Source organism: Solanum stenotomum, chromosome 1, assembly GCF_019186545.1.
Source record: "Solanum stenotomum isolate F172 chromosome 1, ASM1918654v1, whole genome shotgun sequence".
In the NCBI taxonomy this organism is placed as follows: domain Eukaryota; kingdom Viridiplantae; phylum Streptophyta; class Magnoliopsida; order Solanales; family Solanaceae; genus Solanum; species Solanum stenotomum.
In genome coordinates this window covers 57,969,044-57,987,484 of record NC_064282.1, presented here as the reverse complement: position 1 = coordinate 57,987,484, position 18,441 = coordinate 57,969,044, and the positions used below count along the sequence as shown (strand labels likewise).

Sequence of the window (18,441 nt, the reverse complement as noted above, 5' to 3'; positions counted from 1 at the left end):
GTTTTTCGACTACGGTAGTCGAAAATTATAAAACAAGAATCGACCATAAAGTACCTAAATGGCCGACTACTGTAGTCGGAAACTATTTAAATAATAATTTAATAATTAAAACAATGCCGACTATAGTAATCGTAATAGTTGAATAATTAAATAATTAATTAATATATATTCCAACTACTGTGGTCGGCATATAATTTACTTGTTAATCATTTAAGTACTTTTTTGACTACTACAGTCGGTATACATAATTAATTTATTTACTATTTAGGTAATCTGCCGATTATTGTAGTCGGCTATTTTAATTTTCTAAAAAAATTTATATGATATTCTAAACTATTGTAGTCGAAAAAACTACATTTTACTACTGAAAAATGTTGTTTCTTTGGTAGACCACCTGTTAAATTAATACTATCATCCATCCACAAAAACTCAACAATAAAATCAAACATCGAATACATTCCTAAACATTCAAATTGCATTCAATTCAATTCAATTGAGTTTAACAGCTCAAGCATCATCAAAATCAAATCTAATAAGTATTAAGTTGTTATTCAAAAAGGAAGTAAATAGTTCAAAACACGTCTAAATCTCATAGAAAATGTCTAAACAACCTTAAAACAATCTACTCTTCATCAGAGTCGATCCCTTCACTTTCATCAGATTCAGCCATATGTTTCTCCATGAATTTCTGCACTTTAGCAAAGTTAGATTCAGATGATTGAAGTCGTTCTGTAAGCTCTGAAATTTGTCTTCGCATTGCTTCCATTTCTTTCGAAGATTGAGAAGTAGAAGCACCAGACAACAATGATGATGGATGAAACGAGGAAGGTTGTGCTCCAAGCCCGTAAACTCTACCTTTCTTAACACCTCCTGCCACATTTGTCCATATTGATGTAATATCACTAGATGATGTTGCATCCGCATCTAAAGTAGGATGTGCCTGACGCCATTCATCCAAGCCTCTCTGAAATCCAACCTGAAATATATGTATATGTAAATCAATAATCTTATTTCTTTCAGACATAATACACAATTAAGTAAAAAGAGACGACCATCACAAAGGAGGAAAAGAATTAAACATCTTTCCCTTCAATGAAGCAAAAGCTTCATAGGCATTTCTCTGGTTACAGCTTGCAGCCTCTGAACAAATTATTTTAGCATCTGGCTGAAATCGTGCTAGAAATTTTCGACCACGTTAGAGGTGCCTTGTAGTAGTATGAATTTAATAAAAGGCCTAAAGCTACTTTCAATGCTCATGGTGTATACCTTACTACATCTCAAGCATCTCTAAAGAAACCACTATTATAAACATCATATCCTGCACTTTTGTTAATACAACCTTTTATTACCTCATTTCTAGTAAAAGTTTCAAGTAGTTGCACCTATTGATATACAGATAACTGATTTCCACGATTTCCATATTTTAAGAACACTTCTTCAGCCTTTTGTTTTTGTCCAACTTCCCTTTCCCCTAATAGTTGAGAAAAATGCCTTACAAATATAGTAGCGATCTGTTCAGATTAAGTCTGCATCTGGATGTTCTCATCTTGAAACTGAGAATTGTTTTTCGATGCCTTTTCTATTTGAGACTAGAATGAAAATATTGATTATTATCATTCCCTAGTCTCAACCAAATTGTTTTTCCTCTTTGAATCAACATCACTTCTGTCAAGTAGCTCACCCTTTTAAATTCCTTATCAATTTCTAATTCCTCTTGTTGTTTTAGCTTATTGTGCCACCTACAACTTCCCTCTAACCTTATTAACCTCATCTAACAAACTTGCAAAATGTTGAGTATGTAACTTTAGTAGCTTGTCATCTCTCTCTACTTGTCATCTCTCTCTACTTGTCATCTCAATTAAGGTATTTATCCTTAAACTAATTCTATCTTTCTTAAATTAACCACTTCATATTCTTATACTAATTTAAGCTACTAGTAGTATGCTATTTGTTACTTAAGCTCAATTTATATTTTGCTTGTAAAGGGTGTGTTATTGGATATTCAAGAAAGGCTAGTGTTAGCTACTTTTCTGCAACTAAATTGGAACCAAATGTTGAAGAATTCAACTCAAAAGAAATGATGACTATGCAACAACTTCTTTTTTATTTTAACTATGATGTTGAACACACCTTTTCTCATGAAAATCAAGATCAAGATTGTTTTTTTGATCCATTTTTCGATGCAGACGAGTTTATTTTACCCGTTGAAATGAATAACAATTCTTGTTTCATGCCAAAGTACTCTATTTTTGATAAACAACAAAAGGTCTTTCTAGACAACTTCCTTCCTGATAATATAATAACCCCATCGACTCATAATTCTTGTTTCAAGAAATTGAAGTTTCAACATCTTCAATTTCTGGATGAGTTGCTACATTAGACACCAAGGAACTTGTCTTTGTCAACACTTCTTAACTATACCCTTAAACTAATCATGAGAGTAGCTACTTCATATCTTTTGTCAATTACTACATTAGTCAACTATATTGAATAGTAAATACTAGTCTAAATTGCAGTAAAGATTGCTTATTTGGAGTGGCAGTTAACAAACATACTGACAGTAACTAGAATGACATGTGAGCTACATATTTTATTGAGTAGTCAGAACTACACAAGGCAAAATACTACACAATTCATGACAAAGCATACTGAATAATAACTACAATAAAATTATACGATAATCGAATTATAAGCAACATTAGATTATTGCCATTGAGATGAGGCGAATTGCAGCTTTTCTTTTCTGATTTATTGCCATTGATGATCTAAGATTCTAAAATTATGTTAAATGAAATAATATTGAAGTGTTATAACTTACAAATGTCTCCTCTGCACGTGGCTCTATCCATTCTCCCCTTGTACCATCCTTATTTCTTTTCTTATGCGTCTCCTCAAATACCTTAGAACTAGACACTTTTGCACCTTTTAACTTTGTCTGCAATTAAAGTTATATGAAGTTCAATCACATTTAGTTAAAAGTAAGGAGAGTCAATTAAAAAATTACCATTTTTCGTTTGTGGGTTGTGTAACTCATAGAACCTCCGGTGTGTAAAGTGCCACCCTTTACAGAGGCCCGAGCTGCCTTTGCTCGCTCACACTTCCCCTTAGATTTAGGAGTGTTCCATTTCTCCAAAAATTTAACCCATATGTCTGCTCGTAGCCAACTGGGCTTCTCATTATTTTTGAGCTACAAACAACATTTCAGTAACTCGTATACGAGCATTCTTCTCAAAAATAGAATTTATTTTATTCTCATAACATGGCTGCCATACACACTTCGTCTGCACCATAAAAAAATGTCATTACATTCAAAATTCAATATTTGATAACTGACATAAGAATAAGTTTTATTTGTACCTTAAATTGATTCCATATTTGTTCTTTGCTATTGTAGGGAGATTCTTTCCATCTACCCCAAGCATCATCGAAGAATGGTGTAATAGATTCTGCAACCATGCGCGAGCCAAGATATGATGGCGCAAACCTGCATTAAACTTAATTCATGTAAGAAGTACATTCACCAAATTAAAAATAACATAAAGATAACATAAGGATAACTTACCCATCCTCATCGGGGGTGATAATTAGCCTATGAAAAGCATCATATTCTCTAATATCTCCAGCATATTGAGTCTTTGCACAAGCAGGTGTAGTAGTACTACTATTGATCACATATGGTGATGCTGGTACAGGGCCTCCAATATTTGACCTAGATATACTAGGTGTCGATGATGCTGGAGATACAGCTTGAGTCGATGATGGAAGCAGAGATGAAGAGCTGCCCTTTTTACTGATATGACAGCTCGAAGCACACCTAGATATACTAGCTTTTTCTTTGGCAAACCAACAACATACTCGAGTTCTATAATCTATTGAAGCACACCATAATAATCAATATCCCCCTCACCTTTCACCCACACCCCACTATTATTGGTTTTCTTGCCTTTGGACCATTCTTTTGTATGAAATTTGAACCCATTGATGAAGTACTTAGACATTATTCTAACTCTATGATCAGGTCCCAAGAAATATCATGTAAAAATTGGACATTTACGACATCCACGACATTAACTGGATTATGAGCCTATATTGAATTAAAGAAAATTTAGAATTCTAAAAATATATATAATTGATTGGCAAACACTTATTAGTATTAGGTAACACTTACATGTTCTTTGAACCAGTCTGAAAACCTAGAATAAACAACATCATTCCCATATGTACCAACAAAATAATTGCCCGACAAAATAATAACTTAAATTAGTTAAAGGGATGATGGTTTTTTTTAGAAGTAGGTAATATATACATATTTACCTATGATAAGGTTGGACCTCGGTACAATTCAATAATACATGTGTTATAGCTGACTTTAGCTCCATCTAAGTTAACTTTCACTTTGGAGTATATTTTGGACCTCCTTTTCATGGATAATTAAATATGGAAAAGGGTTGTAACACCCCGTATCCGAAAATAGACCAGATTACAGATTTTTGGTGTTGCAGGTGGCACTCACGGGCACCATCCACGGACCCATGGTCCGTCCTGCAGGTCCGTGGTTCGTGTCAGCAAACTCCCCTAGAACTTAGCCAGAAATTCGGCTAAGTGTCGACCCACGGCCGGGCCTACGGTCCGTAGGTCAGATCACAGACCGTGGTTCGTGTCCGTGGATCGATGCCCCTAAAGCCCAGCTTCAGTCCTGATTGAAGGTTGACCAGCATGGACCGTCATTCGATGCACGGTCTGTAGGTCTAACTGTAGGTTGGGGTCAGCAGCCAGTTAGATAAAAATTGTTGAGTGGGTCAACTTCAGATGGTCATACCTTTTAGCACAAAAGTAATTATGTATCCCATGACCTATTATATGATAGATAATTGAATCCTCTTTCCAACGCTACCAAATTTACTAAAATCCGACCTCCGAGTAAAAAGTTATGCTCATTTTAGTGAAGCCCTGTTGGGCAGATTTGACCGTCGACTCCAATCGACGGACCGTCGATTGATCTACGGCCAGTCAGTCCAATCCGTCGGTCACTCTGACAGCAGTTAAGTCAGGGGTCTTTTGGTCTTTTCCTATTTCGTTGGACCCCTAAGATACATCGTTTAGACCCTAAATCATGAGGTTTAGTCAGTTTAAGCCTAGAAACATAACTAGAACTTACCTTAGTAAAAATCATTAATTAAAACTTAGAAAATTAAAAGCAGGAGAGGAGAAAAAGGTCAAGAACCCTAGTTCAAGAACACAGCAAGTTTCCTTCAGTTCCAGCCCCGAAATCGAAAGATTTCTCCGTGGAATTCGTCACCAGGTATGTGGGATTTCACTAGTGGGTTCCTTTCGCCCATTAGGTCCCTAGAATTCAGTCAAATTCATGATTCTATGATTATGAATAGACTTAGGGTTTCTAGAATTTCAACAAATCATCATGAATTAGTTATTTAAATGTTTCAAATCAGATTATCATGTTATTTCTTAGTTTATTGCATGATTTTCAGAACCCTAGCTATGTATTTCTTTAGTTCTTGAATTACACATGCTTGGTCAGATATTTCAGTATTCAGTTATACATGCCTCAGTTTATGAATGCATCATTATCAGATTAATTGTTGCATTCTCAGTTTGCATGTTCAGTTCGAGCTATCCAGTATTTACAGAAATTCAGTCATAACCAGTTAACTACTTAATTCATTGGGAGTAGCATAATACCGAGTTGGACTAGGGTTCAACGTACCCATATAGTCCCAGAACTACGAGCCACGTAGGTGTAAATCCCCTCTGTGGTCAACATTAGTTTAGTGATCACACCACCATGCCTCTACACCTCTGGCAGGGTATATTGGGTCCTCTCGATGGGGCATATACATCGGACTCCACATTAGCTCATGTGGTTTTATGTCGGCTTTAGTTGCTCCCATAGTTCAGTCAGACTCTATTGCATGGACCATATTTCAGTACAGTCAGTATTTAGTCTCAACATGTTATAAATTTGGTCATTGCATCAGTTAGCTCAATATTCAGTATTTTCAGTATCTATATCATGTTCAGATTATTGCATTGCTTTATTGCTTTGTTCAGTTATATGTTATTTCAGCTTTACTCTACCCTGCATGCTCAGTACCTCTCAAGTACTGACGCATACGTGTGCTACATCTTCTCGTGATATAGGTTCAGGTTCTCAGTATCCAGATCACGCTTAGATCGATTCCCGATCATCAGTTTAGCAACATCAGTGGTGAGCCCTCATTCTTCAAGGACTAGTGACATGTTTATCTTTATTACTTTTAGTCTTTAGTTTCAGTTTTGCTAGACCTAGTTGGGGCATGTCCCAACATTTCTAGTCAGTTTAGAGGCTTATTTCAGACATAGTTAGATTCAGCTTAGTATTGAGTTAATATCTTCTTTGTATTAAACTCATCAGTTTTCATATATCTCAGTTAAATTATATGGGTATTCCTCATCTTTTCATTTTTATTTATGATTTAGCTTCCGCATCAGTTATTATCTTTAGTATGCTCATGATCATGCCAGTAGGGTTAGCTTGGGATCACTTGTGGTCCTAGGTCCCGTGTACGCGTCTCGGGGGTAGTCTCGGGGCATGACAAGGGTGGTGCCAAATGATCGATAATTCCTCCATCGTCATGTCGATTGGGTCTATTTCTCAAACATGGCACATCACTTTCAAAATAATATGAATCAAAATTAGACATTTCTCTGGCCCAATATGCTTCACGCATCACTCTCTCTATTCTCCATCTATTTTTTATGGTCCTTTTACTTTTGCCAATAATCTTGTAAAGTGTGACTTTTAGACGATTTTTTGTTAAAAAAATTCAAACAAAAAGAAAAATAATTTAAAGTTCTTACCTCTCAAAAGGATACATCCATCTACCTTGAACTGGACCGCCAAGTCGTGCCTCATGCACAAGATGAATAGGGAGATGTTCCATTACATTGAAAAAGCCAGGAGGAAATATTTTTTCCAACTTGTTTAAAGCTAGGCAAATGTTATTCTCCATGTAATTTAGGTTCTCCACCCTCAATGTGCTAGAACACAACTCCTTGAAAAAAAGGCTTATTTCTGTGATGGGTTTCCATATTCTATCATGTAAGGACTTGAATGCTATACGGATCAAAGATTCCATAAAAATGTGACAATCATGGCTTTTCATAGACATCAACTTTCCTTCTTTCATATCAACACATCTAGATAAGTTTGAAGCATATCCATCAGGCATCTTCAAATTCTTGACCCAATCACAAATCTCTCTCTTCTCATCCAAAGTGAATGTGTAACTTGCCTTGGGCTTCTGAATCTTGTTGTTAAGGTATGTAAGTACAATTCACTTCGCCTGCAGTATTCTTTTAAGTCCATCCTAGCCTTCAAATTATCTTTTGTCTTGTTATTGATATCCATCACAGTATTGAATATGTTGTCAAAAAAGTTTTTTTCAATATGCATGACATCCAAATTATGGCGAAGAAGGTTATGCTTCCAATAAGGTAACTCCCAAAATATGCTCTGTTTTGTCCAATTATGTGTAACACCATAACCAGGTATCTTAGATGATGGAGAGTCTGTTACCTTAGGTAAATCCCTAACTCTATGTCACATTTCCTCAGGCGATAAAGTTGCTAGTGGATCTTCAAAATCAGTTTGGTTCTTCATAAATGCACTAGTATATCTCTTAAATTCATGATCCTTTGGCAAGAATCGACGGTGACAATCGAACCATGAGTTCTTACCTCCATGTTAGAATCTGAATGCTTTTGTGTCTTCCATACAACATGGGCAAGCTAACTTACCAATAGTTGACCACCCAGACAACATTCCATAAGTAGGAAAATCATTTATAGTCCACATCAGAGCAACACACATTATGAATTTTTGTTTATGGAATACATCATATGTTTCCACACCTTGATTCCACAATAATTTTAACTCATCGATCAAAGGCTGCATGTATATGTCAATCAAATTTTTTGGATTGTTTGGACCTGGAATAATGCAAGTTAGGAACAAATATGGACTTGTCATACATAACTCAGGAGGGAGATTATATGGCGTAACAAATACTAGCCAACATGAATATGGTGCCGCAGAGACCGTAAATGGAGTGAATCCATCACTATATAATCCCAACCTAATGTTTCTAGGTTCACTAGCAAAGTCAGGAAACACTCTATCAAAATGCTTCTATGCTTCTCCATTTGATGGATGACATAGAACACCAGGTGGCCTTTTATGTTCGTAATGCCATCTCATATGAGGAACAGAGCTCATTGATGCGTATAACCTCTTTAACCAAGGTATAATGGGTAAGTAATGCATTGACTTCACCGGAACCTTCTTCCTTTTGACATTTGTGACTTCCTTATAACGAGCTTGATTACAAAATTTGGAATTTTCTAAAGCTGCATCATCTTTATAAAATAACATGCAAGCTTTTTCACAACAGTCAATCCTTTCTGATGAAAGCCCTAACTTAGAACCCATCTTCTTTGCCGTGTAGAAATCTTTAGGCAAGTCAATTTTACTCGGATTAAGCTCATTCATAAGCCTAATGATAGAATCCATTCCCGCTTGAGAAATTGAATAATCTGACTTTATACTTAGCAATCTAACAGCAACAGACAACTTAGAATGCATTGAACCTTCATATAATGGTCGACTAGCTTCAGTTAACTCTCTATAGAAGCGCTTAGCCTCATCATTTGGTTCTGATTGAACCCCTGGGGACATCCCAAAAGCATCCCTCAACATTTCATTGAATCGAGAATTTTCAACATTATTATTCTCTACAGGATTATCCACACCATCAAAAGCATTCTGAAAATCAACACTAGCTACATTGGCATCATTCTCTCCATGAACAGTCCATACATAATAATTATCAATAAATCCATTCTTCAAACTATATGAAATTCAACTTTATCTGGTTTCAATAACTTGATACACTTGCATTTGGCACAAGGACACCTAATTGTGCCTTCTATAAGAAAATCATTTCTAGTTTTCGCCTTTGCAATAAATTCTTTAACCCCATTTATAAATTCCACCCTCAATCCCGCACGATTAGGATGAGTTCTATCATACATCCATTTACGATGTGCAAATTCCATCGACACAAATTTAAAAAGTTAAGAATTTAACTAAACAAACTAGCAATCCAGTTTTGTAGAGAAAATTAAGCATATATTAACTCTAATTTGTTGATCGTTCCTCGAGAAAAATTACATACTAAAGAGTAGGAGAGTTACAGTACTTCAACCAAATTGAAACCCTAAAGAGGAAGAGACTTTAGAGTACCTCAACCAAATTAAAACCCTAACAATTAGGACCAACATAGAGCATCTATCTGTTTTCTCCCATGTTCATACAAAAACTCTTTCAATGTAATGTATCATAAACAAGATGTACTTTCTTTCATTCATGTCAAAACAAAAACAACCAGATTGACACCACCCAGCAGCAGTACATGACAGAGATGTATTGCTTTCTCATATGTATTATAAACAAGCATGCTCATACATAACAAGAATTTACTATATATATATAGATGTATCTTTTCATAAATATATTCAGCCTCACGATCCTATGAGTTGTACACTTTGATTATTCAAAGTCATTTCTTCTCCACCACAACTTCAATCTTTCTTGAATCTCATTGAGAAACTTGCTCAGTTTCCTATGCTCAAAATATAATAATCACTAAAACTAAAAACCACAAACAGAACTCATTTCCCCCCTATCCCATGTAATATACAAAATACTTACACTCAAAGTTAGGACTTAGGAGATAGATATGCTACCTCTATCTGTCTTCTTTTCATACTTCTGCTTCAAGTGCCTTTTTCTCACTACTACTCTTCTTCTTTTTTTAAAAAATTGAATATTAATTTACTCTACCTATACTAATGTTTTACTCGTACGATCAAAACATGAATATATGGTGAGCAGCTGCACTAGAACTATTGCTCTTTTACACTTTCTGTTATTCATGTGTTACAAGTAATAAACCAATGTCTGCAATTATATTTTGATTTCAAATAAGAAAAAACAAGAAGAAAATATAGAATATGAAATATACTCTATATGCTAATCACCTTTATATCTAATTTCTTTTTCAATTCCATGACAAAATTGATATGATTAGAATTAATTATTGTACAATCGCTGACCAATCAGATGCAGCTTGTAAGCGAGCTTTGAATTTGTCGAGCAATTCATCTCTTGCCTTTAGTTGCACCAAATTGCATAGATTTTATTTCCACAACATTAATAGAATAAAAAGCACCTTCCTAAAAATGCATGGTCCATCTAACATTGAAATTGGAAAAAAGTACTCATTCTAACAATTTCCTTCATTACCATAAACATTGTTTTTGATATCCTAAATATTGTTTTCAAGAACAAAATAAAAAACAAATCATAACAAAACTACAACCTATGACATATTTGTAGCATATTTTTTCCCTTTTACAACCACTTTAGGCAAACTATCCGAATGGGTCAAAGCAAAACATTTACCAAGCTTTTGACAAGACAGTCAACCACACCTTGCATATCCTCAATTACTCTAGAGAACGGATACGATATCACATGCTTCACAAAAAAATTATTGGTTAAGTAAACCTTCAAGATCTTCTTTTACTTTAATGAAGTGGCCACACCATCATTTTCTTACTATCACAGGGAATACTATTATTAGATAACCTTTTACTGTTTGTTTTGTAGTTTTGTGTGAGGCCAAAGCCAATTGATCTGTAGTGTAGACCGTCACATTATGAACATTTTTCAACTGGGCTTTCTACTCTAAGATGAGAAAAAAAAAGGAAAATTAAACATGTTTTGAACCCAGAAACTTAAACCAAAGTAACTCTCAAATATTGGCTCTTGTATGTTGAATCTACAACCTATGTAATATATAACTAACTGAAACTTCAGGGAACTAATAAATATATCTAAGCTCGAGGATATATTTTAACGCAAAGAGAAACCATAACAAACGCAAGAAAATGCCTAATTGAGGAAGACATTCATATGTTGCAACTACTAAATCTATTTTTGAAACAATTTTCTAATTCAAACAACCCGATTGAAACCCTACTAAACAGTAATAGACTTTACAGTACCTCAACCAAATATAAACCCTAAAGAAGAAGAGACTTTACAGTACCTCAACCAAATTGAAACCCGAAAAAGGAGACGAGTTTACATTACCTCTTTCAAACGATTCATGAAATGATTTGCTTTTAGATTCTGGAAACGATTTGTCCTCAACCAAAGTGAAAAGAATCGCATGGAGAAAGAGTTTATAGAGTAGTTTTAGAGAAATGCTAGTCAGTGAAAAAATAGGTCAGAATACTATTACTTTACCTTTACAGTAGTTTTCTCTTTTTAAATTAATGTTTTCTTTTTTAATTAATGTTAGTGAAAAAGCGGAACACTAATCAATTTTCTCTTTTTTAAACAATTTTACAATATATGGGTCATAATTTACTAACTAAAAAAATATTTTTTAAAGTAAAATGTTGATGCCTAGGATCGAAGTAGGGACCTTCACTATTACTTTACTGTAATCGAAAAATTAAATTAATATTTAAATAAAAAATATAGTAAAATTGCCGACTACAGTAGTCGCCAATTATTTTTTTAATTATTTTAACAAAGTACCGACTACTGTAATCGGAACACTAGTCAATTCTGTTGTTGACTTTATTTCATAAAACTTACGACTTCAGTAGTCGAAATCATTATCGGTAAAATTTTAAAACAATTAAAATAATATAAATTTTAATGTACCGATTAAAGTAGTCGGAAAATTTTCCAGATTTCCGATTACATATTTGTAGTCGGTAAATAGCTTCTTTCTAGTAGTGGTTGTGATTCAAAGAATGTGACATCGGCCTACATAAGGTATCGACGCAGATATGGTAAATAGAAACAATACCCTTTTTGAACTCTAGAGTAACCAAGAAAGACACATTTAAGAGTATGAAGGTCTAATTTATCTTTCCTTGGGGTTAGGCTAGGTTATGAACAAAGTATCTGCTCCCAAGGATATGAGGGAGAATATAGTAGAGATCTCACTAAGAAAACAGTATAAAGCCTGAAATATGAAGCCAACTTTAAACTATGACATCAAAAAATCTTATTTATGCAAATCATTTGTAATTTTGTATATCATGTATATGTCCGATTTCACACCAGATATGAAGCTATTATATGACTAATCTTCTGGCTTTAGCAAGGTCACAAATCTAGTAAAATATGTATGAAAGTTGACCTTGACAAGAAATTAAATATTTGATGTATAATTACTATATGTCTAAAGTATAGTCATGCCAGGACTACAACCTCAGTCAATAATGTTTCAATGTTAGCCTTAATATAATCATAACTTTAGTAAAAATGTCTTCTAAATAAAAAATTTAAAAGTATAACTAGTTATTCCTTAGCTTTCCTCCAAATATCCTTTATCTTTTCTTTATTCGACAACAATGAATTCAACTGCTTCTTTCTTTACCCATAGTGTTTGCGATACTTAAATGAGCATTATATTGAATCATTAGAAATCTAAGTAAGAGAATAATTGAAAACTTTCCCAATCAGATAGAAGAGGAATAACCTAACTAATTAGGAAGAATCGACTCTCTATATCTTAGAAGTTACTGTACTGCTACTTCAGCTGGAAATAGAGAGTCAGAGAGGAAGAAAAGGGCGGAGAAAGAAAGAGGGAAAGGTTGGAGACTTACTGAGAGTTGCGAGCCCACCACAAGATGAGGCACCTCTATTGAAACCAGTTCATGCAAAATATTGATCCATCGGATAATGTTTCTACAAGGAGAAAAGGAAAATTAGAAAATTGAAAAGAATAAACTGAAAACCTACCTTTAGTAGCTAAGAAAAAGACGTGGCAAACAAGAGGAAGGTGTTGATGACCTAAAGCAAGTGGAAGAGGAAGGTTAGATTCCACAAGGCTCCTTGCGGCGACATGGAGAGAAAGATAGGGAGCTCAAATTGGAAACCCTACTTTTTAGGAAACATGTTAGAGAAGTTGATAGCCTCACTTATTGGGCTGGGATTTTCATTTTAGCGTTGTTTAAGGGCTAAACCAAATTTTGCTTGGTCTTTTACTTGTTTGTAAATGTCATAAGATTTTTTTAAAAACTAAATATTTGAGCTCAAGCTCCTTTATTCCGAATTAATCAAATTTGCACAAACAAGTAAACGACCAAGCCAAAATTGGTTTAGCCCAAAAACAATGCTAAAACGAACACTACTAAAAAATAGACTGACCTAAAACCGACATCCCAGCTTAGGTTGGAAAAAGATTGGTCGCTATTCAATACCGACCTCTGGAGGTTGGTATTTATTGACCTCTCGAGGTCTGTTTTTATTTTATGTCGGAAAATTCATTATTTTATTTTCCGACTTCCTGAGGTCAATTTTATATATTATTATTTCCGACTTCCTGAGGTCAAAAATATTTATTTCTCATGGAATACCGACATCCGGATGTCGATATTTGTGTCTTCTTAATTTTTAAATTCTGACCTTTGGAGGTTGGTATTTTTATTTTTGTATTTTTGAGATTCTGACCTCCGGAGGTCGGTATTCTTATTTTTGAGATTCTGACCTCCGGAGGTCGGTATTTTTATTTTTGTAATGTTGAAATTCTGACCTCCGATGGTCGGTATTTTTATTTTTGTAATGTTAAAATTCTGACCTCTGGAGGTCGGTATTTTTATTTTTGTATTTTTGAAATTCTGACCTCCGGAGGTCGGTATTATTATATTTATATTTTTAAAATTCTGACCTCCGGAGGTCGGTATTTTTGTTTTTGTATTTTTAAAATTCTGACCTCCGGAGTTCGGTATTTGTTTTTTGTTTTGGAATTCTGACCTCTAGAGGTCGATATATTTATTTTTTATTTTTTAAATTCTGACCTTCGAAGGTCGATTTTTCGCTCCAAAACAGGCAGCAAATTGCTGCAGTTTTTAGTTGCCCACCTGCATATTTATACCAAAACAATCCAAAGCCAAATAAACTTCATCCAACCAAAACAACACAATATTTTCAACATATAAATTAAACTATTTCAAAATAAACTTCATCGAACTTCAAAATAAACTAAAATACAATCAAATTAAACAATTCCAAAAATATAAAAGTCTAAAATGTCAAATAGATACAACAACTCCTCATCACCCTCATTCTCCTTATCAAATTTACCATTCTCGTCACCCTCACTTTCCTTATCAGACTTATCATTCTCATCACCCTCCTGATCAGATCCATCACTACTGGCCGGATATGGAGGAAGAATATTTCCTGATTTAAAAAGAAAACTTAGTTGGGCCTGAAGCGCTCCATACCTCTTGTTCTCTACCTCCTTTGCTGCCGCAATCTCCTCCTTTCTCTTCCTCTCTTTTTCTTCTCTCTTCTTATCTCTTTCTTCTCTCTTCTTCTGTCTATCGGCTACATCAACAAGCTCGACATTGAGATAAGCTATCTTACTCTTCATTGCAGATATTGTCTCTCTATCCCCGCCATCAAAGCTTGAGGATGATGAACCACAATACCAAGACTTCTTCTCCTGATATGCCTTTTCTGGATAGCCGTAGACTGAACCTCTAATCGGTTCACCAGCACTCTGTTTCCAAAGATTCTCGTTTTCTTCTTGTGTAAATGGTTTGTCCTGACTCTTAAGAGGTAGAGTACTACAATATTCCTGAGATATTTGTATATACCTATCCTGTAATTTAAACAAAGAACTCTACGAATAAAAATGTAATGTATACAAGGAAATGAAAAAAATTTAGTTTGAATGGAGTTCTTACATATGTCTCTTGAGCACGTGGCCCAATCCATCTTTCTTCTTCTGTGGGGTTCGTACTCTTCTTGACGTGAGTAACCTTGAACATCTCTGCTACAGCTACCGGCCTACCCAACTCTTTTTCCTGCAAATAACATATATAGAATTTGATCTCATTAATCTCCAAAAAGTACTTATCAAAAAAGAAAAAAATTATTTTACTAAATTAAGAAAGTATACCATTATTTCCTTCCTAGTAACCTGGCTAATAGCTCCACCAGTGTGCAAAGAGCCTCCCTTTTCTGATGCGCGAGCCATCTTCCCAATCTCACTCCTCTTTTTAAATTTTTCATCAGTACTCCAATGTTTCAATAACAGAGGCCATCGATCAGGTAACATAAACTTAGGAATTCTGTTTTCTCTCCGACAGTCACAAAATGTGCTAGAAAGCAACTGTGAAGCTTTAAGCTTGAAGTTCACTTGAACTTCATCCTCGTGTTCGGGAGCCCATACTTAATATTTCTATAATAAAAAATAACTAAATATTTATTGTTCAAATGACTAGAGAATTTAAATGTATATGATGTGAATTTAATTTATATATATTCTTACCTTAATTTCGTTGAACATCTACCCTTGTGTGTTAAGTGGAATCGAACTCCAATTCAGATACACACCATTATAATGAGTTTCGATGCACTTTAAAACAATCTTTGCCGTACCCACATCCGGATGTAAGCTGAAATACGAGTTCATTGACAAAGTAGAGTAAACAAAAAATAATCAATTAAAATATAAATAGATAAATGAAAGATGAAACATAATTAAATCATACTTGTATCCTAATGGCTCGATGACGAGTCTCCAAAAATTGTCTGTATCTCCTGGCTGAGGAATATGTGCATCTGAGTGCTGGGTGGTGGGAGTATTAGGCTCTGAGCCATTGGATTCAAGATGAAGATTGGAAAGTCCAATTGATCCACTACTCGTATTCAAACTATTGCACTGACTAGCACTAGCTGATGGTATGGTAGACCCACGACCAAGATGTGAATAGCCCTGCAATGTTTGGTAACCCGAACTAGGTACCACAATGGGTGTAGATATAGTATAACTAGATTGTGGAGCCACATGAGTAGAGGCTTTATGTGACTGGTGTGCCGAGTGAGTAGTTGAAACTGAGGGTCGTTTTGAAATATTAACTCGAGAGGGCTCATGAGATATCACGACCCCAGTGGGCCTTCTCATAGCATTGACCAATAGTGCGCCAAGGTCTCCTGCCCCCCACCCGTTTTTCGTCGTTTTGCCCGTCTGAGTCCTTCTAAAGTGTACTCACACTTCCTATCGATTCTAACTACTCTAAATGACTTCTAAACATCTAGAAATCATCCATAACATGAATCATAACCTTGAATCCATAAATTCAAATTCAAGGAAAGTTAAAAGCCAAGTCTAAATAGTTCTTAGAGTCTTTTCAAAAGTCTTTTACAAATGTTTGAAACTTGTTTTAAGACTTGAGCATTGAGTTGAGTAAGAGTAAGAGTGAAGTTCATTTTCTTGAAAAGATTATATGGGAACTAAGTATTCCCAAAGAGTAAATGTTTTCACATTTAAACAAGAAAGGAAATACCGATTTCCAAGAGATCTTTTGAGCTAGTTTTTGAGTAATAATCTCGAACCACAGAGAAAGAGTTATGTTTTTAAACATATGAGCTGAGTATATTTTGGAAGTAGTATTGAGCACCGATATGGGGACGAGTTTATAATAACTCAAGTCTCCATAAACATCCATGTTGCCAACATGGGTAGAAAGGATCATACTTTTTAGATGATTCCTTAATGATTTTAAGCATAGCTTAGTGGTTCGACTCTATATCTTGGAAATTATACGACAGTTCTAGCAGCGTGGACGAGACGTTGTATCATCACATAGCTCATAGTGATGGTTGCCGGTTAGAGAATCTCGTAAACAGAGATATTATTGTATTTTCCAATACTTCGAGATGTTATCTACTATTTAAATGCTTTATATAAAATGCATCTTTATTGTTGTTTTATTTCTGCATTGAGTTGAGTATTCATTAGTTGATTAAAGTTGAGGTAAGTATTTCTTTCATATTCCAGTCCAAGCTTACGTTTTGTTTTGAATTCCTCTCACATGCTCGTACATTCAATGTACTGAGGCCATTTGGCCTGCATCATTTTATGATGCAGATACAGGTAACCGGGATCATCATCCAACGCTTCGTTGATCCAGTCGAACATTTCAGAGTCATTTGGTGAGCCTACTTGCTTTCTAGAGGATCCCTTTTTATATTTCTTTATCATTTCAGTTGTTAGGATGATCGGGGATCTTGTCCCGATATCCCTCATAGTATTAGATGCTTCATAGACATATAGTTATAGTTCATTAGTCTTTTCATTTTCACTCTGTTTATGTTGAGACTTGAGTTGCCTTATGGGCCAGTTGAATGTTTCTTTACAACATTTTATCTTATTTCATGAATTTATCTTTGTTTAGTAAAGTCTTCCGCTGAGTATTAAGCCAGGTCAACGGTTCTCTTGGGGCTAACAATGGTTCTCGAGTGTCAGTCTCGCCCAGGGTGTAGGCTTGGGGCCTGACACGTAATCTCTTCATATGTATATGCAATTGCTATGCTAATTTCTATAATTTCACTAACTCACAAGGTTGATATTATAATCATGGTCTCCCGAGCCTTTAACTGTCTACCCAGATTAGCCTCTTACCTATGACATATATTGTTAAGTGATGATGACCATAACTAATCTGAATGAATTTATATCTCATGTATAGGAGCCAATAAGGATAAAATATGTGATTTTTTCCCATCTTCCTAAGTTTAATGCGTAGAGTTACCCAAAAGAGAGGTTTGGAGTTTGATGTCTAGCACATGTGTCCAACTTTTAAGAAGGGAGATTTTTTATGAAATTTTGTAAAATTTTCCAATGTTTCACTCTTGTTTTTCTATTGTCATTAGTTGCTTACTGCTTTTGTTGTGACTTCCTTAATATATGGCTTTATGCTGGAACTCTAGTTTCTGGGAATCCTGAACTTGTAAAAGTGAAGCAGAACTATTAGTGATAAAAAAAAATTACAGTAGTAGTAATGACTTGTAGATCACAGATCTTGTACTGTCTCCATCTTGAAGCATTTCTCTAGTCTTTCTATATTTATCGTTCTCACAGCTCAAAGTTGAATTTTTCTATATTTATCTAAATATTATCATATATTAAGATTATGATATGGCATATCTCCCCTGCATTGATTGAAATTCTACGCTTATGAGCAGTGGTGTCAATGCCATCTCATTCCTTTAACATGGTTCATTCATTTAAACGGCTGGTGCTTATGTACTGGTTTGTAAAATTGATTCCATGACGGGGAATTTACTGCACAAGTTTAAAGCTTCCACGAAAGCATTACCACCCTGTGAGTGTCACTATGTTGCTTGGACTCTCCAAAGAGTTGCTACACCTGTGTAGGATCCTCCAAAGATGCACTATACTTTTGGAGGATCTAACACGCACCTGTCGATATTTTTAAGACTCAAAGCAACATAGGTTTGCTATGCATCTTATGTTCTATTTTTGTATGATTTTCTCTGAA

General features: G+C 34.8%; 1 protein-coding gene across 4 annotated transcripts; it reads right to left on the bottom strand.

The window, feature by feature from the left end:
• Positions 1 to 436: 436 nt before the first annotated feature.
• Positions 437 to 11,327, bottom strand: LOC125853838 (uncharacterized). Of its 4 annotated transcripts, none has more exons than XM_049533590.1 (5): positions 3,563 to 4,053; positions 3,358 to 3,484; positions 3,005 to 3,281; positions 2,819 to 2,935; positions 437 to 964 (listed from the first exon to the last, which is right to left on the bottom strand). In XM_049533590.1, exons 3-5 carry the CDS (start codon positions 3,032 to 3,034, stop codon positions 623 to 625), a joined length of 489 nt encoding a protein of 162 aa, XP_049389547.1. In that variant the 5' UTR covers positions 3,035 to 3,281; positions 3,358 to 3,484; positions 3,563 to 4,053; the 3' UTR covers positions 437 to 622. The 4 variants fall into 4 exon arrangements, with proteins under 4 accessions (XP_049389547.1, XP_049389545.1, XP_049389546.1 ...); XM_049533588.1 differs by having other exon boundaries at positions 437 to 976; positions 3,563 to 4,038; XM_049533589.1 differs by lacking the exons at positions 3,358 to 3,484; positions 3,563 to 4,053 and having other exon boundaries at positions 437 to 976; positions 3,005 to 3,296.
• Between the last annotated feature and the right edge of the window lie 7,114 nt (positions 11,328 to 18,441).